Source organism: Limanda limanda, chromosome 16 (assembly GCF_963576545.1).
Source record: "Limanda limanda chromosome 16, fLimLim1.1, whole genome shotgun sequence".
NCBI classification, from domain to species: Eukaryota; Metazoa; Chordata; class Actinopteri; order Pleuronectiformes; family Pleuronectidae; genus Limanda; species Limanda limanda.
In genome coordinates this window covers 12755877-12782713 of record NC_083651.1, presented here as the reverse complement: position 1 = coordinate 12782713, position 26837 = coordinate 12755877, and the positions used below count along the sequence as shown (strand labels likewise).

The window sequence follows — 26837 nt, the reverse complement described above, 5'->3', positions numbered from 1 at the left end:
AGTACAATCTGAGAAAGAAAGTGTAGAAAAGGTATCACGGAGGAAGTATGTGAGCAAATGAACTACAACTGAGTGACCTTAAAAGGCCACACGGTCAGACTGAATGAGTGGGTGAAAGCCATGGGGCCTTGGGGTTATCTCTGTGAGGCACGGCCGTATTTATAGATCAGTTGAAAAAAGATATCCTGCGCTCTTTGAACCGCTCCCTCCCCATGGCGCCTCCCCCGTTTTCAATTAGCCCCTGATGGGTGGAGTAATGCAATCAGGAGTAACTACAGTGCCGACGGAGCGCCCTCCCTCAGTCTGCCACAGACTCCGCACAGGGCACACACTCCTCAGACAGGAAGGTAAGACCCAAGCTCTGTTCAGCTGCTCCGCTCTCCATCCATTCACCCATCCATCTTCTTCCCATCCATCCTTTCCACTGGTCTTCATCCACCATGTCATCCATTCCCTGCATGGGACACAGCTGCTCACTGTGTACCTGGCCTCCTCCTGTTCCCTGCCTCCCCACCCACCTGCTCATGTTCTCCCTCCTTCCACCTGCACAGTCTCCTCACTATTTTACCACCTCCTCTCACTTTCTCTTCTCCCATCTGTCTCTGAGACGGCCACCCTTTTCATTTTCATCTATTTCTGTCCAGATAAAAATGCACAGCCCCCCTTGTCGACCCCCTGTTAGCAGAGAACATTCCAGCCTCCTCTCATCTCTCTTCATCACCCTCACACTTCCCTTTAGCAAAACTGTGTTTATGGAGGTGTTAGCTCATTATTAGGTCATGTATTACATAGTGGTAAATTGTATTCTGGCAAACTGGTTTGTTCTTTTTCCAAGTGCACAAAAAGGTGCCTGTTAATCCAGCTGGTAAAAAAGGGAATGGATGTTGTATAGTTTAACTTTTTTTGATTAGGATTTCCTATAGAATTGTTGCCATTTATTATTATTATTCTTAAAAGTGGTTGATCTGTCGTAGAAAGCAATAACAATTTTAAGTTCTCGATATTGTTGGTTCACATTTTGAAGATTATCTTGTCGATTTTCAATATTGTATTGTTTATGACAATTACATTTTTAAAATAGTAGAATTCTTTTCATATTTTCACCAAAACTTTGCTAAAAATAAATTTAACTCAAAATCCAAAGCTATAAATGCACAAAGAGTTGGTTTTCCATGTGAGAGCAGTATTTCTTTCGAAGGTCAGGGTGCACAGGGGTCTTCACTTACCATGTTATTCACTTATGCTCTGTTATGAGAAACTCGTGGATGGAAAGCATCAAAGACCCCAGGAGCAGGGGAGACAGCTGCATGGCATGTCCGCATAGCAAGAGGTTTTATTTGTGGCCATCCTATTATCCTTTTTTATTTTTAGGAGTCAGATAAATCCTTGTATAAGTGAGGTGAGTCATTGTGGGGAGCAACAGACAATGAGGGAATGTGGGAGGGGTTGACCACGCTCAGAGCAGAGAAGACATGCACAGATTAAAACTTTTGAACTGTACTACCCTTTTGAATGCGAGCAACATCACAAATCACTCACAGATCTCATGCTGAACCAGTGAAAGGGGGTAACAAAGTGATCCCACACAGGGGAAGAGCTTCTGACAGATAAAACACAATAAAACAACCCGAATTAAAACCAGAAATCATCGAAATAGAGAAAAGCTGTGATAAAAGAAGAAGGAAGGAAGGAATTTACAAATGGGAATAATTTTCCTGGCCCCTTTGCTGAGGATTCAGTGGCCGTATCACATGAATAGTAGAGTAAGTGAGTTAGTTAGGAAGAAAAAAAGCCTTGGGTGCTATAAAAAGATTAGTGTATGGGAACAATTGACAACTGCACCTTTTCCCCCTGTTTTTTCCCCTCATCTATATCACGACAAAGGAAAGTGGAAACCTGTAGCCGACACTATACTTGGTCAATGGAGAGTAAGAGTATTTAAACACAGGTGGGATAACCCAGGGGCTTAACAGCCAGACCACAGACAGCTGCAGATTGTGAGTAGTCATTATAACAAGTGCCATTCAAACCTATACTTATGCACAGACACATACACACTCGCTCTGCTCGCATGATGACAAGGGACACGGTGATCTGGTGCTGACAACTGGAGGTGAGGTGACGGATGGGTCAGCGTACTGTGCCATGGTGGGTGTTGGAATGCGTCGGGTCAAAAGTTGATCGCCTCTAAGCAGGACTGATAGCGGTTATTTATATCCTCGTCATCTGTCACCTTCTGCTTCTCAAAGGAGAACAAAATGAAGGGGCCGCTGAGAGATGGGACAGGGAGATGAAAGGGAAAAATGCATCGTGGAAAGTGATCCTGTTTCCTGGAAAATTGTTATTCGGAGGAATTTAGAATCTCTATGAAAGTGTGTCAGTGTCACTACAGAGTTTCATTCAGTAATCATCCATATGAAAATGATCTGTATGTGAAATAGTCTCACCTGCTTATGTTCTTCCATTTCCATAAAGTCACACATTTTGACAGAGTATTATCTCCTCACCATCTACTGTCTCTGTGTTCTTCCCTCGCTCTCTCTCAGGTTTTAGCGACCCTGCGTCAAAATGACTGAGCGCTACGACTGCCACTACTGCAAGGAGTCCCTGTTTGGGAAGAAGTACGTTCTGAGGGAGGAGAATCCCTACTGTGTGAAATGTTACGAGAGCCTGTACTCCAACACCTGTGAGGAGTGCAAGAAGCCCATCGGCTGCAACACCAGGGTGGGAGAATTCACCAGATATACTGTGACACTAACACACTCGCTCTCTCTCTCTGCGTGTCTCTGTTTTGAAATCTAATCGGCAACATTTGGCCTTCTTCTAGGATCTGTCCTACAAGGACCGCCACTGGCACGAGGACTGTTTTAAGTGCTTCCAGTGCAAACGCTCGCTGGTGGACAAGCCCTTCTCCACCAAGGATGATCAGCTTCTCTGCACTGAGTGCTACTCCAATGAGTACTCCTCCAAGTGCCACGAGTGCAAGAAGACCATCATGCCAGGTGAGGAGGACACAAAGAGAGATACCAGCTCAAGTTTGCCTATAGTAACACAAAATAATACAACTAATCACACATTGTGAAAAAGAGTGTATACTGCAGTGGAAATACTGTTACCATACATAATTATATGGAATCTCTGAAGAACTATAAAATAGTTAAATGTTACAAGAACATCAAATCTTATGATAAATAATAATAATAATATACCTATAATATAAGTGCTTCACAAACATAGAAACAGAAAAATTACAAAGACATAAGATATCAAGGTAAAAGCCATATTATAAAAATGAGTCTTTAAACAAAATGCCTTATTTTTCTGAAGGCTCCAGGAAAATGGAGCACAAGGGCAACAGCTGGCACGAGACCTGCTTCACCTGCCAGAGATGCCAGCAGCCCATCGGAACCAAGAGCTTCATCCCGAAGGACACCAGCAACTTCTGTGTGCCCTGCTACGAGAAGCAGTTTGCAATGCAGTGTGTGCACTGCAAGAAGGTACGACGTCTGATCGCACACATCGTAATATTCAGGGTTAATGAGTTTTCAAAGCTCCACAGTCACTCGGAGAAATCATGCTTACTTCTGAATCTCCTACCAGCCCATCACCACCGGTGGGGTGACCTACCATGACCAGCCCTGGCACAAGGACTGCTTCCTGTGCACCAGCTGCAAGCAGCAGCTGTCTGGCCAGAGGTTCACCTCCAGAGACGACTTCGCTTATTGTCTCAACTGCTTCTGCAACCTTTATGCCAAGAAGTGTGCCTCCTGCACCACACCCATCAGCGGTAATAACTGATCTCCTTGATTCTTAAAACTCCCTCTCGTGTTCCTCAGACATCTTGACTCAGACTTGATTCCCTCTTTCAGGTCTTGGAGGCAGCAAGTACATTTCCTTTGAGGAGCGCCAGTGGCACAACGACTGCTTCAACTGCAAGAAGTGCTCTGTGTCCCTGGTGGGACGCGGCTTCCTCACCGAACGCGATGACATCCTGTGCCCAGAGTGCGGCAAGGACATCTAAAACAACCCGAGGGATGACGGCAACTGGAGACACCTGATTGGATGCGAATTTGACGCTGCAGGAATGAGAAACATGCAATAAATAGTATCTGAGCACAGAGCATAGCATCTTTACCACTTAGCCTTACTGAATGTTCATTGTTCTATGACATGAGATAAAAACTACTAACAGTGGTATTTGGGGAGTTTAATTTAATTAAGTTAAATGTTCCCTCTGCGAGAGTAATTACTAACAAAGCAGCTGTTGACATGAATGTAAATACATCTGCTCATGCAATAGCAACATGTCTGCAGACACTGTATGAAGCATTGTGAAATGTATCTATAAATTGAATGCAGACTTTGACTTTCATTTATAATAAATACTGCTTTGTGCATGGATAAGCTTGATGCTGTAATTAGTTTGAGGTTTTTTGAATGGGTTCTGCTATTACAAATAAAATATATTTCTTTGCTCTTATAAATGCTAGGTGCTGCAGTGCATGTTCGTAAACTTTAAAACAGAACACATATTTAATATATAAAATTTATGAATGAAAATATATATTACAGAATGCTGTGTCTAAGTCCCTTAAAAGCTATTTAGATTTTTTAAATGTATTACCACAACAGTCATTCAGTATTTGAATATATCAAATAATGCATGTTAAAATACCAGCTTATAAAACATAAATCATAAAACTGCTGACTTATCTACTATAATTAAATCGACAAATATATTCATTGTATTGGACAATTTATTTGAAAACGTTGTTACAAACATGAAACTTGATCTGACAGTAATCTTGTTACCATGTGTTTTTGATCAACTCTGGCTACAATTATTATCCACAATATCAAATAAACCTGCTTTATTCTCCATTTCGTCCATATTCCCTTTTCTCCTAAATCACTAAAAGCTGAAATTGATAAACCAAAGTTCGCTGCTTCGTCTGCGCAACAACAATAAGTAGTGGATTACGTGGAAGCTTTCTGATACCAGCATGGACAATGCTTGATACTGCCGAAAATCCTGGATTCAAAACAGCAGATGTGCTTTACTGCCACTAGCAAGTACTGTATTTTAGAGCAGAGAAGAAGTGATTTCCAGCAGTGTGGCATTAGCCAGAGCCACATACATTCTCAGCAATACCACGCTGGAAGTATTTAAAGGAAGCAATTGTTCTTTTTCACTTGACTGTCATTCTAGATGATAAAATAAGTTTTATGGTATTCATTCTCTGTATATGTTTGGCCATAAAACAATGGTAGAAACCATAACTTCCAAGCAAGGTTAGTAGCACACAGCTGTAACATTACATATAAGTTATTTTTTTGTATTATTGCAGTGTTGTCGGAACAGTACTTGTTATCAGTCCAGGTATCGAAATCGGGAAGGGAAAAATGTCACTGGAACATCTCTAGGATTAGGATTCCGAATACAACTTGGAAAGCAATTTTTCTCTGTGACTACACTAATATAAAATAAAAGTAACTCAAAGCACACAAACACTTTCTAAAATGCCCTGCATGTTCAATGTGGATGTAGTGTTTCATTTAATGTGTACACCAACCAAATAAAACACGACTTTTTTTAAAAATACTTCAACAAAATATCTTCACAATGCCTCCTGGCTATCGCACACTTTGCCGCTCTGTGTCTCAGACTGTGAGAAGAGTTTAGCCTCCGTTTGACTCTTTTCAAAAACACCAATCCAATAATCTCACCTTTACATCAGTGCAAACCAATACTCAAGGCCCTATAACCAAAACCGACTCATCCAGAGAAACATAATGTGAGTATTTCATTTCTCCTGAAAGGCGTTCTGGAGTCGCCGATCGTTTAGGGTAAGGGCACTTGAGGTTGAGGAAAGCTACACTGCTCCATTTTGTCAGCTCTCAGAACTGATCGAGAGCAGGGAGGACACCTGGACACACAAGGGTTTTCGCCTCCTTCCCTGATGCAATTAGTGAGAGGACTGTGATGGGGAGAACAAATAGGGAGTGAGCAACCTCAGCTGGGTGTTCAGTGACGGGAGGGGAGCAATTTTGTCCTCCAGAGCCCGAGCTCTCGTCAGGTTTGAGCGAAGAGGGGTCAGAGGTCAGGGCCACGTCACATGCTGGATCTTTTTCTTCGACTCTGGAGACTCGAGTGGAACCTGAAGTGATGGAAGATGAAAAGGTGTTAGAGAAAGTGGTTAAACAAATAATTGAGGCATCAGATTATACAATGTGTTATTGATCCATTGAGGATCTTATTTTAATGATTTTTTAATGACTTAATTATAAGATTTTTTTTTTTAATTTTCATATTGAACAAAGTCTAAAGATACAAGTTGCAAATTCATTTTTTTTCTTTCTGGCAGTTCAAGCTTTTTGTTTGGTTTCGGTTGTCCACATTTTTTTAACTAATAGCACATTATAAAGCAGTACATCATTACAGTGGGCCACCTTTTTGCTATTGTTTGTCACTATATGTGTCTATATCATATGTCAGAGAATCCCCCGATATAATCAAAATATGCTTTTATCATTTGCCTTATGTGATTTCCAACTCTAATATCAATACAATCAATTTAAGCCACACAGAAGAATATAAACAAGTATACAATAAGAAAAGCACATTTCCATTTGGTTTCTAACTGAGGTGTGAAACAAAAGTTCCTACCGAGCTGTTTGCTTCTCGTTTGAGGTTTGCCGTGTCAGTGCTGCAATGAATGGACGAGGAAGAGGTGTTGCCTGATAGTTTGCGGATGGGATTGGACCGGTTTGCAGCTGGAGGAGGTTTTAACCTGTCAGTGATCCCTGTTGACGCGGTGGTTCCCTCTGGTTTCCTCACTTTCAGGGCGCCGGAATGAGAGGAGCTGCTGTCGAACACGATCAGAGGCCTTTTCCTCTTGTGGTCATTACTGGAGCTACAAAATTACCAGATAATAATGACAATAATCAGATCCAATCCTGTCGAGCTGTTTTCAGACCTGACCTGCAGAGGAACTACAGAGGATTCGGTCTGGACTTTCTACGCAGTTTGTCTTTCACAGATAGGATAGATGCAGCAATATCAGCTGTTAGCTCCAACAAGTAGGTTCTGTTTCATTTACACTTTCTTGTTTGTGGCTTGTCTGTCACCAGGATTTCTCAAAAGCTACAGCAAAGATTTCCATGAAATGTTGTGGTGGGTCATGACCCAACGAAGAACCTATTCAATTCGGGAGCAGATAGAATAAACAGGCAGATCCAGGATCTCCACTTTTCTTTCTTTCTTTAAGGTGTTTGTTTTGGCAGATGTATGTGTATCCATTTATCATCAAGTGTCAATAAGTTTCTTTCTAAACCGTAAGTTGCATCACATGGAAACTACCAGACATTTCTACTCGGTGATATAACTCCATGTATGCGTGGTGGCTGTCACTGGACTGACCTGTCAGCGTCCGGCGCTCCCCGGCTCCTCTGCACCCTCCTGCCCCAGCGGCTGTCGGGCAGAGTCCGCTGCGGCAGCGGGATGACATGCCGGAGGTAGAGCTCCGTGAGCCGGTCCCGACTCCCGCAGTCTCTGGTGCTGACACGTTTCTGATTCAGACATTAAAAACACCGTCATCTTACTGCTCCCATTCACCGATACCACAGACTCAACAGCCTGTTAGCCAGCATGCTAACGCGACAGTATTTCTGATTTATATCCAAATGAAATGGCACTTTCCAAGATTCTCTGCCAACATTCACTCACCTCAGTTAAAATGAGCTGCATGAAGTCTTGAGACAGCAGCTCAGGGTGTAATAACAGATCCACATCCGAGCTGCCATCAGCCTTTCTGCCGTGTTGTATGGAGGCCGCCATATTGGATGCTCATCTGTTCCCAGCATGCACCGCGTCAAGTAACAACAATACATCTGGAGAGAGACTCAAAGTTCTACAACAAATCATGTTAATAGTATTTAGGGCCCGAGCACCTCCGGGGGGAGGCCCTATTGTATTTCGAAGGATTTTTATTTCCCTTTTGGACTTTTTCAGGCCAAGACACTCAAATTCTTACCAAACTTTGCAGGAAATTCAAAACCCTATAAATGAATTGTATTCTGGAGTAATTTGAAATGGGCATGGCAAAATGGCTCAACAGCGCCATCTAAGGAAAATACCCTCAGAGGGCTTTCACCGATTTTCAAAAAAATCGTAGCCCAAGTGTATCATGATTAGACAAAAAAAAGTACAAAGGTGCAATGGGAAAAACCTGACAGGAAGCCAGCCATTTTGGATTTAGTGGCCATTTTGGCCGTTTTCTAAATTTTTTTTTGACGTACTTGTCCCAGGGTTTTCATCAGATCAACTTCATACGGAGATGAGTGTCATCACAACAAGATGGAGATATAAACTACCTCGAATTTTGAGTTTTCTTCACACGGTGTGATCGTGGCGTTAAAGTTTGATTACACGCCATCAAAACACGATGTTCTGTATCTCAGACACACATGGTGCAATCGAGTCCAAACTAGACTTGTAAGACAAGAGTCCCGGCCTGATGACATCTACAGATAAATTATGAATTAAAATCCCAGCGCCACCTGGTGGCAACAGGAAATGTCTTGTTTTTGGAACATCTAACACTTGGAAGTATTCCTCCTCATCACTGACTGCAACCATGTCAAACTGTATCAAAAGTGTCTGAAGACATTGATAATGGCATAACATTACTGTGACTTTTCATCAAACACCATATTAGTGGCGTGGCGTCAAAGTTCATCAATTCGTCGTTAAACATGAAATTGCTGTAACTTCAGTGTTCATGCTTCAGTCTCCCTCAAAATACATTTGTGTAACAACAGCCCCCCCCCCCCCCCCCCCCCCCCGAAGATTTTAATATGGTTTTAAGGAATGGGCGTGACAAAATGACTGACTGGCGCCCCCTAAAGGGCAGCCCCGGCACTAAGATTGGCCCACATTTACAAAAATCGATAGGGACACTTGTCTTTTCATGACAAACAAATAAGTCTGAGGAACTTGTCCTTGGGCTTTCATTAGATCAACTTCATGTTCTGTGAATGATGTGAAAACTTCTTCGGTATGATTTCATCACACGGTGTGACCGTGGCGTGGCGTGACATTTTGATGATTCGCCAAAAAAAAGGGATTTATTATAACTCCTCTTAGCATTGTTCTTTCAGCCTCAAACCTCATTCACACATTCACAGTCCCGCCCTGATCAGATCCATATCAATATTGACTCATTATTACAGCGCCACCTGCTGGCTACAGGAAGTGACATGTTTTCAACTTTGATGAACTGCTCTTGGCTGCTTTACAATATACAGCTCAAATGAGCTGTATATATATATAAAAGAAGACTTCAAAGGATTCATTAAGCAAATCATTATTTGTTGACAGTTTGCTTTAATGTCACAGTGTCAGTGATGTTAGAATCCTTTGATGTCTTAGATGCAAAGATGAATGATTTATACGATCTGAAGAGAGAAAAGAGTGTTTTTGACCTGAACAGATCTATTAGTCTAGTAAAGTGATAGCGATAGCACCACCTACTACCAAAAGGAGGTAAGCCTAGTTTTTAAACTAAATTTGATTAAGAATAAGGAGCAGAGATCTGTTACTGTTCTGAGGAAGTGCAACTATTCTACAGTCTCTGGCAGCAGCTTAAATGGAGCAGCAAGAAAATCACCTGAACAGAGAAAGATTCTCCTGTTTGATCTGTGTGGATCTACTGAAGGATCCGGTGACTACTGGCTGTGGACACAGCTACTGTAAGAGCTGTGTTAACACCCACTGGGACAAAGAGGAGGAGAGAGGAAGCTACAGCTGTCCTCAGTGTAGACAGACCTTCACATCGAGGCCTGTCCTAGAGACAAGCACCATGTTAGCTGCTGCACTGGAGGAGCTGAAGAAGACTGGACTCCAAGCTGCTCCTGCTGATCACTGCTATGCTGGACTTGAAGATGTGGCCTGTGATGTCTGCACTGGGAGAAAACGGAAATCTCACCTCCAGCCTCATCTTCAGTCAGCTGCATTTAAGAAGCACAAGCTGGTGGAGCCCTCAGGGAAGCTCCAGGAGAACATCTGCTCTCGTCACGACGAGGTGATGAAGATGTTCTGCCTCACTGATCAGCAGTGTATCTGTTATGTCTGCTCTGTGGTGGAACATAAAGACCACGACACAGTGTCAGCTGCAGCAGAAAGGACTGAGAGGCAGAGAGAGCTCGGGCTGAGGAGACAAACAATCCAGCAGAGAGTCCAGGACACAGAGAAAGACGTGAAGCTGCTTCAACAGGAGGAGGAGGCCGTCAATGGCTCTGCTGATAAAGCAGTGGAGGACAGTGAGGAGATCTTCACTGATCTGATCCGTCTGCTGGAGAAAAGAAGCTCTGATGTGGAGCAGCAGATCAGATCCCAGCAGGAAACTGAAGTGAGTCGAGTCAGAGAGCTTCAGGAGAGACTGGAGCAGGAGATCTCTGAGCTGAAGAGGAAAGACCATGAACTGAAGCAGCTCTCAGACACAGAGGATCACAACCAGCTTCTACACAACTATCTCTCACTGTCAGCACTCAGTGAATCTACACACTCATCCAGCATCAGGATCCGTCCTCTGAGGAACTTTGAGGACGTGACAGCAGCTGTGTCACAGGTCGAAGGTCGACTACAGGACATTCTGAGTGAGACAGAGACACAGATTTTACAGATTGTGTCTCAAGTGGATGTTTTACTGCGACAACCAGAGCCAGAGACCAGAGCTGACTTCTTAAAATATTCACAGGAAATCACACTGGATCCAAACACAGCATACAGAGGTCTGTTATTATCTAAGGGAAACAGAAAAGTAACAAGTTTGAGAGAACATCAGTCTTATTCTATTAACCCAGACAGATTCACTGTTTGGGCTCTGGTCCTGAGTAGAGAGAGTCTGACTGGACGTTGTTACTGGGAGGTGGAGGTGGGGGGGGGAGGAGTTGAGGTAGCAGTCACATACAAGAATATCAGAAGAGCAGGACGCTCACCTCAATGTCAATTTGGATCAAATAATAATTCTTGGTCATTATATTGTGGTAGATACAGTTATTACTTTCATTACAAAAGCATCCAGACTCGCGTGTCAGGTCCTGTGTCCTCCAGAGTAGGAGTGTACCTGGATCACAGAGCAGGTGTTCTGTCCTTCTACAGCATCTCTGACACCATGACTCGCCTCCTCCACAGAGTCCAGACCACATTCACTCAGCCTCTCTATTCTGGAGTTTGGGTTTATAATTATGGATCTACAGCTGAGTTGTGTAAACTCAAATAGACTTGAGTCCTTAAAAGCAGTGATTTAGATTCTGTGTGTAAATCTTTAACTTCTTTTGTCTCCATGTTTGTTGATCAAAGTTCGTTGTGGTGACGTTTCTGCTCCGCACAGAGATCAGCTGTCAATCAAACACTGACCTTCCTTTATCACACATATTTAGTTCTCTCTTTGTAAAGACAGAAATCTATAATTACACTGACATGAATGTGTTTGAAAGAACCTGAGCACCGAGCGGTGGGAGGACCTATTGTATTTCGAAGGATTTGCATTTGCATTTTGGGCTTTTTCAGGGCGAAATTGCTGTAACTTCGGTGTTCGATGTTCAACCTCCCTCAAGCTACATTTGTGTATCAACAGCCCCGGTTCATCCTTCGCTGCACATCAATGACAACATTGTCTCCTTTGGCGAAGGACACTATGTTGTCATAACTCCAGTGTGCATTGTCCTATCACCACCAAACTTCCGTCTCCTGATCAGAGTCCAAGCCTGAACAGTTCTATGTGTCAATATTTCCTCAGTGTCATTGCGCCACCGACAGATTCGCCATGAAACAGGAAGTACTTTGTAAATCCACTCTGCATTAGCAAACCGGCTCCGAACTACTGACCTATGATCACAATCGTGACCTGAACAGCTCCATATATAAATATTAGTTCAGGGTCATAGCGCCACCTACTGATCAGTGTGAAAATTAAGTTGTTGTAACATTGTCCAATTGACCCAAAATTTCTCACGCTACTTTAGAGTGCCTACTTGAAAGAGATATTAGTCTGTACGTAATTATAGGGATGGCGCCACCTACTGGCAACAGGAAGTAAGCTTTTTTTTATAACTACCATTCGATTTACATAAAATCTTCCCAGTGTGATGTGCTATTTGATAGCGTGGACCGTAATGAGCAATTAGCAGGCAAGGATCGACATTGTGTGACAGACGCAGGAAGTGAGGCATTTATCTTTGCCGCAGAGCGGAAAACGCATGCAACGCGGAGAGGTGCGCTTGGTCATCGATCGCTGTCTCCACCGACCGCAACAGGCTTCAACGTGCGGGTGCTCGGTCCCGTTAGTGCTACAATGTAGCCCTAGTTATAATTATAATTATAAATAATAATAATGATACTACTAATAATAATGATAATATCATCAGTCTTACTGACATGAATGTAACTCCTTAGAGTTCTCCTATGATCAAATAATACAACTTTCCCTTTTGTGAGTGTTATGACCTGACACACAGAAACATTGAATTTTTATATTCGTATATTTCTCTTCAGGCTCATATTGAATTTCATCAATCGTACACAGACAAAGACAATATATGCTATATCCTAGTGTATGACATTATTTATTTAAACTGTTTACTCATTAAGACATGCTCAGTAGAAATGCACAGGACAGAATTCAGAACTGCAGGTCCACCGGATTCAAATATGTATATTTGAATAGAGGGCATATTTACCAATTCTTGGTTGTTTGTGGCAGGTGGTGGGAAAAACAAATGTGTCCTGGTCTGGCTGAATGACGGAGGTGGAATGGGTTGTGGAGGAGGTGTGGACGGCCTTGTGTGATGAGAGTTGTTTGAGTGTAGTTGTGTGTCTGCGTGTAGACATGTGATAGTCGGGAGGTGCCAGTTATTTTACTTACATCTCTTGCATTATCTGAAAAAGTGCTTGTTGCTCAGGAAAGCACAGGGTTCAGTTTGTTGAGGTATCTGAAGACCCCAACTTCTTAAAAACATCCATCACTACCACTTCTCCTCAAGGGTCACGGGAGGCCTGGACCCAGCTGACATTGGGTGAGAGATGGGGAACACCCAGGTTGCTATCACAGAGCTAACACTGTGGTAACGGAAAAAAACTCCTCGCCTGACGTATCTGCAATCAAGTGACTTGTTTGATCCAGCTCTAAGTAAAGGGATTGAGTTAACATGGTAATGTGATAGAAGCAAACATGAGAATTAAATTAAGATAAGAGACCATGGGTTGCTTGTCATGCTGCTGATAAATGTAAATGGACAAGGCACACACTCATTTAAATTCAAATCTTTGGCCTCTTTCATATCTTGTGGAAATAATTTTTTTGTCCAGATACTTCTCTTATATATAGGCAAATAATCATGGTGTCTGCTGAATATTCCCCGAGCAGGAAGAGTATCGACAGCTCAAACTGAAATATGTTAGTCTTCATAGAATATTTGATTAATACTGTTGGTTTCCTCTCTGCAGTCCATAAATTGGAGAAATTCCTGCACTGCCCTCTAATCTACTTAATCAAATGATTCATGTTCATTAAACCAGTCTCTTTTGTGGAAACAACTGAAAGTGTTTTTTCTTTGGTGTTTAATACAACATTATGACCTTCAAATTAATAGTTTTCTTTAACCTATAGTCTAATCTCTCATTTTTTAATCAATTCAAACAGAATGAATCCCTCCAATGCAACAAATTGCAATCTGAAGTCAGTGACAATGGAGCTAACTTGATTTGCAATGACAGAACAGCGCCATCTTCCTGCTTTGTGGTGAACAGCACCTCTGTTTACCTGGATGAGGCTGCAGCTGTGGCTGCAGATGTTGAATAGGTCACGTGCTTACCAATAGCCAACAGCTTCTGTCATTCCAGCAATTTGCATTGTATGTGAGTGTGTGTATTATATATTTGCAGATGTCATGCAGTGAATACAGGTCTTTATTAACTCATATATTTCCTTTATGATCCTGTGTACCTTGCGATCTGCATTCAAACAATCCATCTCCTGAGTCCATCAATTTGAAAACTATATTTATTGACGTACTTCCATCAATTAAACAATCAGAGCTCAGTCATTCATCCTGAAGAAGTTCTCAAATGACAAGTTTATTATTCTGCACAATTAAAAAAGCTTTCATACTTTTCTCTGAGAAATAAAACCATAAATGTTTTTATTACATAATCAAAAACTGAAGCATTATCACCAACACTACTCATACAATGAATACTGAGTTTAGTCTGAAGCAAGAGAAGAACAACGATGAAACACTTGAGGGCGAAAATATGAAACAGGGAAATAAATGAAAAGTGGAGGATATGATTCTTTTTAATAGCAGTAAGCTTCAGAAGAATAACGACCATGACTTAAAGCCAACCAGTATATTGTACTGAAATTTCAATATTTATATTTAACACAAAGTTCTCCAACCAATAGGTCTTTTATATGCATTATCATTGAACATTAGAAGTTAATAATAATAATAAATGAATACCTTTCTGGCAGGAAAGTTTTGCAAAAAGTGCTTCAAGTAGATATTCACTTTAAACTGGTGACCTTTTACATGGGTGCTCTGCCTTCAGGATATATTTCCTCTCATGTTGGACATTTGTTTTTGATTTTTACCCACACCTGGCAGGCAGGACAGACATTACTATAAAGTGGTCAAAACCAGATACAGCTGTCGACTGGATTGACATTATTTATGACATATATAGGATGGAATCGCTTTTTGTGTCAGACTGCAGCAAAGCAAGGTTTTGAAAATACTGTAATTTTGGATTGGATACATAACAACTGTACCATCATTCATTAAAAGCCATTTTCTTGCTTTTGTTTTACTTATTACATTTTTATATCCATTTTCTCTTTGTAACACAATTTGAGTATGAAGGCCCACTCTTATATATTTATAGTTTTATTATTAGATTTTTGTGTGTGTTTTTTAATTTTTACCCACATTGTTTTTTGCTACAAGTCTTACATAAGGCTCAAGGAGATTTAACTTTCACTGTAAGTACCGTAGGATCACTTTCATTGTTTATATGGACCACGAGAAACCCAATTAAATAAATAATTTATCAAAAAGAAGTTGAAATTTACATGTTTCTGACCACTCTGAGCATAAATTCAACAAAGGTGTACCATGTATTTACCATAAAGTGCATTGAAGTTGAGAAGATAAATCCATTTTTGAGGTGAGAATATTTGGTTAACAACCAGTAAATTCTCTTTAATGTACTTTAGTGGCCTCTCATTGTTTATCATGAGGAAAATTAGGAGTTAAAAACAGTTGATAGGAAAAGCTTCTGGTTCGAGCATCTATCACTGGTCCTCCTCACACGGCTGACTGAGTCTCGCTGCACACATAAATGTTACTGGGCCTCACTCTCCTTCGGCTCCTGCCCGGCACTTTGGGACACAGTCTGCAGCTTTTGGGAATGAACTCCTGACACGCCTCCCTGAACTTCCTGATCCTCCAGCAGTAGATGACAGGGTTAAAAACCGTCTTCAGGTAGCTGAGCCACAGCGCGCCGATGCTCATTGGGTAGAAGACCGGGCTGTAGTAAAACTCTCGGCTGAACACGGCCAGCAGGCTGACCACGGTGTGCGGCAACCAGCACACTGAGAAGCCCACAAAGAGGATGAGGATGGTGGTGAAGGCTCGGGTCTTGAAGCTCATGTCCACTTTGACCTGAGGGGGGCGCTGCAGCCCACTGAGTCTCATCTTGCTGACTTGATTGAGTGCTGGCAGACAGGAGTGCTCACCGGTGTGGTTGTGGATGCGCAGGGTGTTGTGGCGTACCGTGTTGAGGATGCACATGTAAGAGTACAGCATGACGGTGAATGGCACGAAGAATACTGCGACTGCCAACAGCACCGTGTACCCACGGTCTGCCACAGACTCGCTGTATCCCAGAACACACTGTGGTGCCCAGGCACCCCCAATACCTGCTGCGCCCGTCCTCCACCCGACCACAGACGGCAGGGACACACACAGGCTCAACACCCATGAACCCGCGATCAGCAGTTTAGCTCTGTGTGGAGTCAGTTTGTCCTGCCGCTGTACAATGATGAGGAATCGGTCCACACTGATGATGAGGAGGATGGACACTCCCTCCAGGACAAACAGCCAGTACAGCATGATGGAGGCTCGGCAGAACCCGCTCCCAAAGCTCCAGTCGGCAGTGGCGACCGTCACTGCAGTGAAGGGCATGCAGAGCAGAGAGAGCATAATGTCGGAAAAGGCCAAAGTAGCGAGGAGGAGGTTGATGGCGGAGCGCATGGCGGGTTTCTGGTACACAATCAGACACACGATGGCATTTCCGAGGAAACCGATGGTAATCATGAAGATCATTATGGCCGCCAGAGTCACACGCAGAGTGACTGATATCAGTGGGGTAGCGGCTTCCTCCGGCAAACCTTCCTCCGGCTCCATGAAGTCACAATTCTCCAGCAGGCTTTCATTACAGAAAGCCATAGCAGCTATTATCAGTAGTTATCAACCCAGAGGAAGGTTTTCATGGTTGAGCGTATGTCAAATACACATTAAGTTGTTTTTGAGCAGCTGGTCTTCCATGGGGATACCTGTGAAAAAGAAACAGGAGAATATCCATCTTTAACAATATTTTGTGAAAACACCTTAACTGTAGGAAGTTCAGAGTCGCTATTAGTGGCAGATCTAGGACTTTTCTACATCGAGGGCCATAAAGGGGCCACAAGCGAATTGTGTTTCCAATATTCATTCACATCATGGAATATTAGGGCTGTCAGTTTTGCCAACATGTCAAGTTTGAACAAAGAGTGACGAGGTTGAACACTTAACATTGCTCTGCTCGTCTGTGGTTCAACCTCACCTGTGATTGTTACTTTGCTATCTAAGGTGTAGATGACACTTCGACTCGCTGCTCCTCACATACTCTGATTTTGTAACGTATGATAAGTCGGCTCAGGACGGCTTATCATAGCAGATCAACGCAACATTACTGGTTTATTCTACTGATAGGTCAAAAGGGCAGGGATCGCCCTCTGCTGGACCAGGAGAAAAGGTGGATGGAGGAAAACTACACCAGAAGTTCTAAAACACTACTACACTGTATATTTTGAACATGACTGTATTGAATATCTTATGAAAATGTTTCTTGTTCAAGAAATTACCAAAAAAAGTAGCACATCTTTATATTTATTATTAGTATTGATAATACGTTTTAGTAAGATTAGTTTTTTAAGGCTACTGACAGAAAAGGGGCACTACAGGGGCTGATCAGATTTCAGCTATAGGGCAAGTACACCCCTGGATCCCCTGGTCATTACGTAAAAATCTATTTGACAATTAATGGATATCATCATGAAAAACCATCGTCATTGATATACTGCGTGAATGTGTCTCATTAGATAATCAGTTGAGCTGCTCAATGATCTATTTCTCAGTGACACTTATAAATATGAAACATTGAGAGGAGGAATGACATACCCATGATGCTGAGGGAGTTTTATAAGACATACGTCCGTCCCACAGATGCACCACACTGATATATATATATATATAATCACAAAGGACAATGATGTGCTGCTCACCAACCAGCATGAGATTAATAATTAACAGCGGAGCTGTGATGTTTCACACATGAACAGAAACACACACATTTGCACAACACACGGACAGTGGAGTATGAGTACACGTACAGTGGAGTATGAGTACACACCCATGGTACAGCTGCCTGTTTTTTCTTGACTTCAGACTCTGATGCAACCTGGATTAAGCGGAGCAGCATCTTCAGGACACAAACACAGGACACGTCTGTTGCTATGGTTTCCACCTGCAGCTCCTACAATGCCGTGGGACAGTGCAAATGTTGACAATGTGTTGAGCTGGTTGTGGTGTTGAGGTATCAGATCGTTATGTTGCCAGCTGCGTGTAGTAGGCAGACATTTTGACTTTTTGCATAAAAAAGATAAACAGCAGACGCAAAGACATCAAAAATTGCTCAGTTCTTTCAATGGACCATGACAGTGTGAGACTGAGCCGACATGAAGTTCGCCAATGGCCCTCAAAATGTAACGGGAAAACCAAAATCCAGACACCCAAGGTTTTCTTACTCTGAACAAGTCCAAATGTCTGCCATTAAATGTTTTTCTCTCCTGTGATCATAGTTACATTCTTGCACAAAATCCAGGCCACTGGATAGCATTGCTGGTTGTTGCCAAGGTAACAAGGTCACCAGCACCATGGTAACAAGCAGCATAGCTCTCATCCCCTAAAGAAGTGTCTATACCAAAATATTTCCCATATCATATAATTTGAACACGCACGACTCCACAAAAGAATCAAACTTATTCAGAACAGGACTTTAAAATGTTTTTTATCAGATGAGAGCAAAGATGACTTGTCAGAAATAAGGGGATAAACATGGGGCAGTGCCTGCTTCTCCTTTCATGTCATTTTAATCTGGAATAAGCAATACAACTATGAGTTAATGTCAGAATAAACCAACAAAAATAAAATTAAGATAAATAAATTTGAAATAAATCCAAAATCAATGGATTCATGTTGCCTACTACGTGATAATGAGATAACACTATGTTTGGTTCTTAGATGATTATTTCCACAAAACCCAGTGGCTTCAGGCGGCTTAGCTGCAGCTCAGCTGGGGGACTGATCAGGCGATAAGAAACTGTGACACTACAAAAATAGAAATACAATATCAAAATAATAATCCTTACAATTTCAGTAGGGCCTCACCTGTCAGGTCAGTGCTCGGGCCCTAAATATGATTAATTTAGACAGGCCTGTATCATTTTAGAGATTTAGAAATTTAGTTTAAGTGTAGCCTCACAGCTCCTGAATGCAGGTCCCTACTTTTCCCCATTGATCCATATGTATGATGCCATAACCTGTTTTCGTGTATGGATAAGCGAGGGTTTAAATTCAGTGAGGAATTTTACACAGCCTCAGCACAAATGATGAACACGGTCTGTTCTCACATCTGCATCACATGAGCCTGTTTCTCTCACATACCTGTGTTTGCTCTGCGCTCTGCAGGAAAAACAGGAAACACAAAAAACGCAAAAAGCCAGATTTCTCTGTAAACACCGAGCAGAGGATTAGAGGAATAAATCAATGCACATCTGAGCATGCACCAGACACGAGGAGGCCTGCCTACCTGAACGGTTTCATCTGAGAGCGGGTTTTATGTTCAGTGTCTTTCGTCGAGACGGTCGGTGCGCTTCTCCCAGCCGAGCTTTTCCCAAAATATTCCATTTTAAAGGTTTCACTGGCGGATCGATCGCCATCGGGCCGCCTGCGGAAGATGCTGACGCCACAGCAGCAGGTTGGTCACTGATTTAAAGGAGCAGTGTGACTCAGAAATAAAAAGTCATGAGATACTTCATGTGGCGCCAAAAATATGCCCAAATATCTTCTGCGTAAAAACCGCCCCCCCCCCCTCCCCCCTGACAACAAAACTTGTTTGATTGACATAGGGTTGGCATATATGCATTAAATATTTTATCCAGGAGATGGCAGCATTATACCTGAGATCCACTTGGCCTCTATTTGGTGAGCCCCTATGTTTTGGTATTTATAGGTTTTTATATGTGTGTTTGAGTATCTTCTTTTTCTTATATATATTTATTTCTATTTTAATTTAGACTTTATAAAGTTGATATGGCTCCTTTTTTAAAGGATGAGATATTCAAGAATATTATTAATCAAGTATCACATGCTAAGTCGGGACAATCAAAATAACATGCCAACCTATTTTTTTTTTTTTATTTTACAGTTAATTCAATTGTAATGAATTTGTATTGAAAATCTGTTATCATCTGTATATTCTGAGTCTTGACACACTTACAACTCGTTCACACTTAGTATGCAGCTGGAGCTTCTTTTCGTGGGCATGCTTGTCTAAATTGGCATCATGCCAATGTGTTGAACATGCCCATCAAAACAGTTCCACTCCGCCGGTCTGGCACATGCATGCTCGTCACGTTCAGTGGCACCCACACACAAAAAAGGCTCGCTGGTGAGAGAAATCATTTCCCTGTCCATTATTCCACAGATGTTTGCTTTAATTTCCTCCTAATGGAGAGACTTTTGGAACTCCATCTTCACCGAAAAAAGAGCAAACACTGGCAAAGTGAAACATGTTAACCACTAAATCATAATATTCAGATGAGAGGAGAGAACCCACACCTGTATGAATAATAACTGAGCCATGTGCATACAACTGTCTTAATACACTCACATGGAAATAAAACATTAAATCCACTTAAACGCACCTATTGGCTGTTTCATTCATGCACAACGCTGCTTCTGACTTCACGTAAGAGTCACACTGAGTCACACTGAGGAAGCCATGATGTGTTAATCAGTGTTAGACTTTAGCCATTAACCAACATAGAAAATAATTAACACCAGAAACTGGGAACTGATCATATGCAAACCACAATGAAAAGAGTTGCAGGTGAAAACTTTGCCGTTGTTAAATAATTTGTGGAACAGGTGCAGGTGTGAGTCTGCGCGTGCACGTCACTGCGTCTGAACTTTGAGACACAAACAGCAATCATTAAGGAAGGGATTATCGAGCAGTAATTGCTTTGTGTAAAGTACTTATGTAAAAGGCTTTAAGAGCAATTACGAACAAATATATTAGCAGTTGTTATGGGAGGAGGTATAATGGCATCTTTAGTGTCTAAGCTGCAAACAGCCACTGTTCCAGTGATGCAAGAAACAATTAGCACTAAATGTTAATTGTGCATTCTTACTGTACATGCACGAGCAGAGGCTACATTTGATGTGATGACAAGAACAGATGCATAATGGACATGTGAGGTGGTGCTAAGTCCATCACTTGCTGAATGGACCCAGACTGCCCTTATGTTAGGGAGAGAGCTTCTGGTCAAAGATTGGAAATCTGCAGTCACCATCAGTGTTGCACATCTCTCTTGGTCACCTGGCTGCCATAGAACTATTATCATAATGGCTGATAAGGACTGGAGGACTGTGACTTGACATAGGGGATGTACCACTCTTCTATATCAGGCAATTATGGAACCTTCACCTCATAAGAATAACCTTTAATTAATAGATAAATGGACGGATAGATAAACCTAATTGATACCAAATTGGGAAATTATTGCGCTACAGCTACATGTCAAGAGACTAAAGATGACAAAAAAGAGACAAGCAGGCAAAATTGCAGAATTTGTTTTCAAAGATAAAGGTAGGAACATGACTAATATACATAAATATGAATATAAGATGTGAAGTTAAATATGAATATGAATTCAAGAATTGTTCCAAATGCACAGTTATTGCAGGAGTAGTCAGGGAGTTTTGGTGTGTACAGAAACTATAGGGATCATGGTTTTGAGAGTTCGCCTTTTGACAGAGGTGAGGATTTGTACTGTCCTATTACATATTCAATTATTATCTGATATGCATCTACTCATGAGATATATTTTGCATTTCTGGTTGTATGGCTGTAAACTTCTGACCGTTTGATGCAACAATGTTTTAATGTAAATATGGGTTTTTCCTTTGTCTTTGCCTATTATGTTAGTTTATATGTACATGTTTTAATCTGCAATTGGTTTATCCTTTTCTAGGTTTGAATCTTATTATTCATTCTTCACTATTCCAGGTCAATTTGATGCATATCTTGTGATTAAACATTTGTGAATATTTTGTCTGAGGAAATAATGAAACTTTGTCCCATGTGTTGTGGAGGTTCAGATTCAGATACTTTGAGTACTGTAACATCACAGGCTTGTACACCCTCCAGATCCTAGCATTGATATTCAGACACGACATCCGGCATCATGTGAGGACAAAACCCCTTTAAGGGCTTTTTATCCCCCCTCAATTCCAGCCTTATCTCCAATCTTTACTTCACTAAGCTTTGAGGGGATCACAGTGCAATCCTAGAGGCTTAGATTTTGCCTTTCTCCTTATTTTTGTTGCAGCGAGCTTCAACTTCTGCATCTCGATGGGAATACATCAAGTTAAGAGCCATGGATGACAGTGAGCAGCGGAGCCACCTGTCCACCTCTGTGTGATACAACTGCACAAGCATGCAGACGACTTCAACTTCAATAACATTGTGTGTTTGAGATCGTGATTCCTGGCTCATGACAGAATACAGTGTCTCTCTTTTATCTTGTATCAAATAATTCAATTAATTTTATTTGTAAAGCGCCAAATCCCAACACACATAATATCAAGCCACTTTACATAGTAAGATCGCAAACTTACAATATTATAGAGAAACCCAACAGTTTCAAAAACGAGCAAACACGAGCAGAGCCAACCTCAAAGTGGACACCCATCTGCCTCGACCGATTTGGGTGAATGGACAAAAATGGGGGAAGAGAGAGAGAGAGAGAGAGAGAGAGAGAGAGAGAGTTTTAAATTATGGCAGCACCAGTTCATAATAATAAAAATAAGTCAACAAAAGTGAGTAAAAGTTTTTTATATTTTGCAATCTGATCTAGTCTCGTTATAACATTGTTTCTGTAAAAACCTAAATTTGTCCAAAGCTAAAAAATGAATCTAAACTTTTCAGCAGACAACAGCTGAATCCTCTCAAACTTCACACAAGCACCATCGACATGTCCACATCATACTTGTTTCCTCTGAGCCTCTTCACAGATTAAAAATTGACCTGCAGTGACGACGGTTGTTCAGGCTGATGTGTAAAAGACCGATTGCAACTGCCCATTCATACAGGACGACTGCTATTTATAACCACAAGGCCCAAGTTTCCCCTAAATCCTGCCAATGTTCAGCTAAGAGACGCACACAAAACACACACAGGGGCATATACACACCTCACACACATCTTTACATGTTTGCGTGAAGGCGTACCTGTTTTTTAATGAAACCATAAAAACCTGAATCACAGTAAAAGTTACCAAAAAATGTGTGTGTGCCGCTCACCCATGTATTTTCATTAGATCCAATGCAAAAAAAGACACAAACAGATTCTAATTTGAAGTGTTAGATTTCCAGTTATGTATTAACTTCCGAGTTTGTGTTTATTCACTTTCCGTCTGGTTTGCTGCGCAGCTACTGTAGCCGACCAGCCGACCTTTGACCTCCCTCCCACCTTCACTGTAACAGCAGCTCCTCACCGACTCGTTCTCTGACACCTTGCATTGTCACCAATAAGAGTTTTGACTTGTACCATCAGCACATGTGTGTGTATGTTACTGCACGTGTTTTTTTTAATGTATGTTGTTGTGTGTTTGTGTGCATGAATTAGAAACAGAAAGAAGAAACGTTGATTTTTTTTTCTCAGAGCCGGCGTCCCGAGTCAAACCCATCATCTGTGGCAAAAGATCTGCTGCCTTGTGTCACTCCAGCTCGCCGTAACCTTGGCAACCGCTGCCGAGGTGAACTGCCGACTGGGATAGCCGACCTCTCTTGGCTGCGTTCCACAGAGCTACAGTACATAGCGCTGCCACAGGACTTATATGAGGCTGCACTGATATACAGTATCACACAAAAATGTATAATTTGATTTCAAGTACGGGGTTCCGTGATGTGTCCGGGTCAACATGGCATCATACAAAATGGTGTAGGATAAGGACAAATACTTTTGGTTTATGTTACGGAGGAGACAACATAATGAAACACCCAGTGCTGCAACTACAGTTAACATTTTAAACATCAACAAATCTGACAGTTATTTTGTCCACGAGATGTTTTCTCCATAAAATACCAGAAACTGTGAAATTACAGAAAGAGACACAAAAACTAGATTTTTCTACTACAACTCTCTTAATAACCTATAAGATGTAGAGTTAAAGAAAATCTTCTAATCTGGAAATGGAACAAGCAAAAGTTTGACATTTTTAATGAACTAATTGATCAATTGCTGGAATTATAACAGAGGAATTTCAAACTACTTTCAGCTCACATGAATATAAATATTAGGCTTATATGTTATGACTTTATACAATTCATGAGATAATGATGTATATTGTGTTTGAGTTTGTCTTTGATTCTCATGAAAGACACAAGAAGTATGAATTAACCTTTTTGACAGGTAGAGACTTATAAAACCTTATAAAACCTGAAGTGTGTGTGTGTGTGTGTGTGTGTGTGTGTGTGTGTGTGCGTGCGTTTGGGCCACCTCAAGTATTTTAACACAATTTCCCTCATGTAAGATTTATTAAATTATTTGTCTGTTCAGTGAAAGTAAACACAAGAGGAAGAAATAAATAATCACAAGAAATGCACAACAGACATACTTGTACATTAACTTAAGGGCATGTTTGCTAGTTTCCAGAAAGAAAGAAAAAAGTTTCCTATGAAGGAGAAACTGGAATAATTTCTACTTTTTGTCCATTTTAAACTGTGGCACAACATAAAACCACTGACACAACACAAAAGTGAGAAACACCTTTTAACACCTGATAAATTATTGCTTATCATAAAAACAACTAAATGCTGAATAAAATGCCTTTCAATTCAAAAACCAAAAAGGTAAGAGTGGGGCATTGAAATCTGCAGCATTACAAGGGAACCTATTTATATTATTAACTGCACAAAGAGCTTTTTTTCTGAACTTGAGCCTTAAAGTCTCTGGAAAATTGAATGTAAAAGACACAAAACTTGTTTTCTTCTCAGATTTCCGTTTAACATTTGGTTTTCTGTCCCAAAGGTTGATCCATTGTGCAGGAAAATACTCGACGAAGCGTAAAAGGACATCTGTCCTGCTCTGAAATTAACGCAGACTGGATACTAACTGGACATATTTAGTGTACGAAAAGTTAAGCATACTTGAGTCTTTCGGGGGGAAACGTTTCTCTAAATATCGAATCAAACACAGTTATTTTCACGTGTCGCTGTACATCCTCTTGCAGTCTATGGAGGGGGACGGAGTGTCGGGACCCATGCTGCCCACCTGCGAGTACGCGTCCTCCGGGGTGCGCGGGAGTCCAGGTGGCGTCATGCGCTTCTCTTTCTGCCTGCGGTTGCAGAACCAGACCCGGACCACCTCCTTCTCCAGCTGCAGAGAGTCCGCCAGGGAGGTGATCTCCTGCGCGGAGGGTTTGGGACTCTTGAGGAAGTGGCTCTCCAGCGCGCCTTTTACGCTCACCTCGATGGACGTGCGCTTTTTCCTCTTCCTGCCCTGCGTGGCGATCTTATCGATGCTGGTCGGGCTCCCGGTCGTGGAGTCGGCCTCCTCCAGCCATTTGTTGAGCAGAGGCTTCAGCTTGCACATGTTCTTGAAGCTCAGCTGCAGCGCCTCGAACCTGCAGATGGTGGTCTGGGAGAACACGTTGCCGTACAAGGTGCCCAGCGCCAAGCCCACGTCCGCCTGCGTAAAACCGAGCTTGATCCGTCGCTGTTTGAACTGTTTGGCGAAATGCTCCAAGTCGTCCGACGTCGGCGTGTCCTCGTCTGAGTGCGGCTCGTGGTTCACACCGTGATGCTGGTGGTGGTGTGTGTGGTGATTGTGGTGGTGATGCTGGTGGTGGTGCTGGCTGCCGTGGTCCAGCTCCGGGGACTGGCCGCGCACCAGCCCCGGGTGCATGAGGCTCTGCCCGGCGTGTGAGCCGAGCATCCCGTTGACAGTGAACCCGCCGGGCTGGGAGTAGATGAGGGACTGCTGCTGCTGCTGCTGACCCTCGGAGAGGCCGATGTGCGCCGCGGAGGAGCCCCCCCAACTTCCCGGGTGCGTCTGATGGGGACCCAGATGTGGGGACCTGTGGTGCAGAGCGGAGCCCGGGTGGAGGTCCTCCCTGCCGCCGTTTCTCTTCACCTCCTGCGCCTGGGAGCTGGGCGGCCACGGGGAGCCGGCCTCGACTGCTGCCACCGCGGCTGCGGCTGCTGCGGCTGCGGCGTGCGGCAGCGACGTGACCCACTGGTGAGCGTGGCTGAGCATGTGGCCCCCGTTGCTCGCCACCATGGCTCCCTGCATGAAGTCACTCTGCACCATCTTCACCGACGGGTCCCCTCTGTATCCACTGGAAACCGTGGTCCCGGCGGTGCTGCCCGGCTGCATGCCACCACCCCTCCGGTCAGAGTGAAGGACCGGGCCGGATAGAATCCTGCTGTTGGCTAGATAGGGACTGGAGGTGGCTGTTGCCATCCCACAAAGCATAAATCTGGATATGTATTGATCAAAGTCCCACTGTTCCTAATCCATAAATTCAGTCTAGATCACCATTGGTTATCTTTGTGCAACTCGCAAATTAAAATCACTCCATTGAGGCTTAGATCGTAATTTGAGTTGATGACTTCTTGGTGGAAAACGCGCTTCGTTACGCAAAACTTTTCTGTCCCTTGAGCTGCGCCGTGCGTAATCCACAGACCCGACGATATGGCAGAAGACCTTCTCTGCGCCCAAACCGATGAGCTGTTCAATTCTCTCTATATTTACAATCTGGATGCAAGTAATTGATAACGACAAAAAAAAAAAAAGAAAAAGAAACTTTAAAGCCTCTAAAGCGGTGTGGTCCTCTCAGGTCCCTCCAGCTGCTCTAACCGGTGCGTCCTCTGCGCAGCGAGGGAGACGGGCATGTGTTTACGTTGTGCCAGGGCTGCGGATTCCTCTTCCACCTCCGTCCAATTACAACTGGAAGAGTCTGCGAAGCTCCCGCTGATTGGACGCGCAGTCAGAGAAAGGAGCTGGTGCATCTCAGAGTCAAACCTCGGGTGCACTAAGTTCTTGTAGCAGGAAAATGCAACAATGCAAACGAAAGATGATCTATTGCAATAAGGGGGGGAAGGACACTGAGGGATCCGTGTGTGTTTTTAAGCAGCTTGTGCACGAATAACGCTGAAGAAGAAAACCC

The 26837-nt window shown here is 42.6% G+C and overlaps 5 protein-coding genes across 6 annotated transcripts; 2 read left to right on the top strand and 3 right to left on the bottom strand.

Annotated features, from left to right (window-relative positions):
• The first annotated feature begins 2568 nt into the window (after positions 1-2568).
• Positions 2569-4021, top strand: fhl2a (four and a half LIM domains 2a). Of its 2 annotated transcripts, none has more exons than XM_061088557.1 (5): positions 2569-2724; positions 2828-3002; positions 3328-3497; positions 3601-3787; positions 3870-4021. In XM_061088557.1, the coding sequence occupies exons 1-5, from the start codon at positions 2569-2571 to the stop codon at positions 4019-4021; spliced, it is 840 nt and encodes a 279-aa protein (XP_060944540.1). The 2 variants fall into 2 exon arrangements, with proteins under 2 accessions (XP_060944540.1, XP_060944539.1); XM_061088556.1 differs by having other exon boundaries at positions 2828-3003; positions 3323-3497.
• Positions 4022-4739: 718 nt separating this feature from the next.
• Positions 4740-7837, bottom strand: c16h2orf49 (chromosome 16 C2orf49 homolog). The gene is made up of 4 exons (XM_061088561.1): positions 7727-7837; positions 7421-7569; positions 6668-6914; positions 4740-6158 (listed from the first exon to the last, which is right to left on the bottom strand). Exons 1-4 carry the CDS (start codon positions 7835-7837, stop codon positions 6102-6104), a joined length of 564 nt encoding a protein of 187 aa, XP_060944544.1. The 3' UTR covers positions 4740-6101.
• A 1810-nt stretch (positions 7838-9647) lies between these two features.
• LOC133021619 (tripartite motif-containing protein 16-like) lies at positions 9648-11282 on the top strand. Its single transcript, XM_061088541.1, has one exon. The coding sequence runs from the start codon at positions 9648-9650 to the stop codon at positions 11280-11282; it is 1635 nt and encodes a 544-aa protein (XP_060944524.1).
• A 4084-nt stretch (positions 11283-15366) lies between these two features.
• Positions 15367-16515, bottom strand: gpr45 (G protein-coupled receptor 45). Its single transcript, XM_061089280.1, has one exon. It carries the CDS (start codon positions 16507-16509, stop codon positions 15367-15369), a length of 1143 nt encoding a protein of 380 aa, XP_060945263.1. The 5' UTR covers positions 16510-16515.
• Positions 16516-24871: 8356 nt separating this feature from the next.
• Positions 24872-26143, bottom strand: pou3f3a (POU class 3 homeobox 3a). Its single transcript, XM_061088968.1, has one exon. It carries the CDS (start codon positions 26141-26143, stop codon positions 24872-24874), a length of 1272 nt encoding a protein of 423 aa, XP_060944951.1.
• Between the last annotated feature and the right edge of the window lie 694 nt (positions 26144-26837).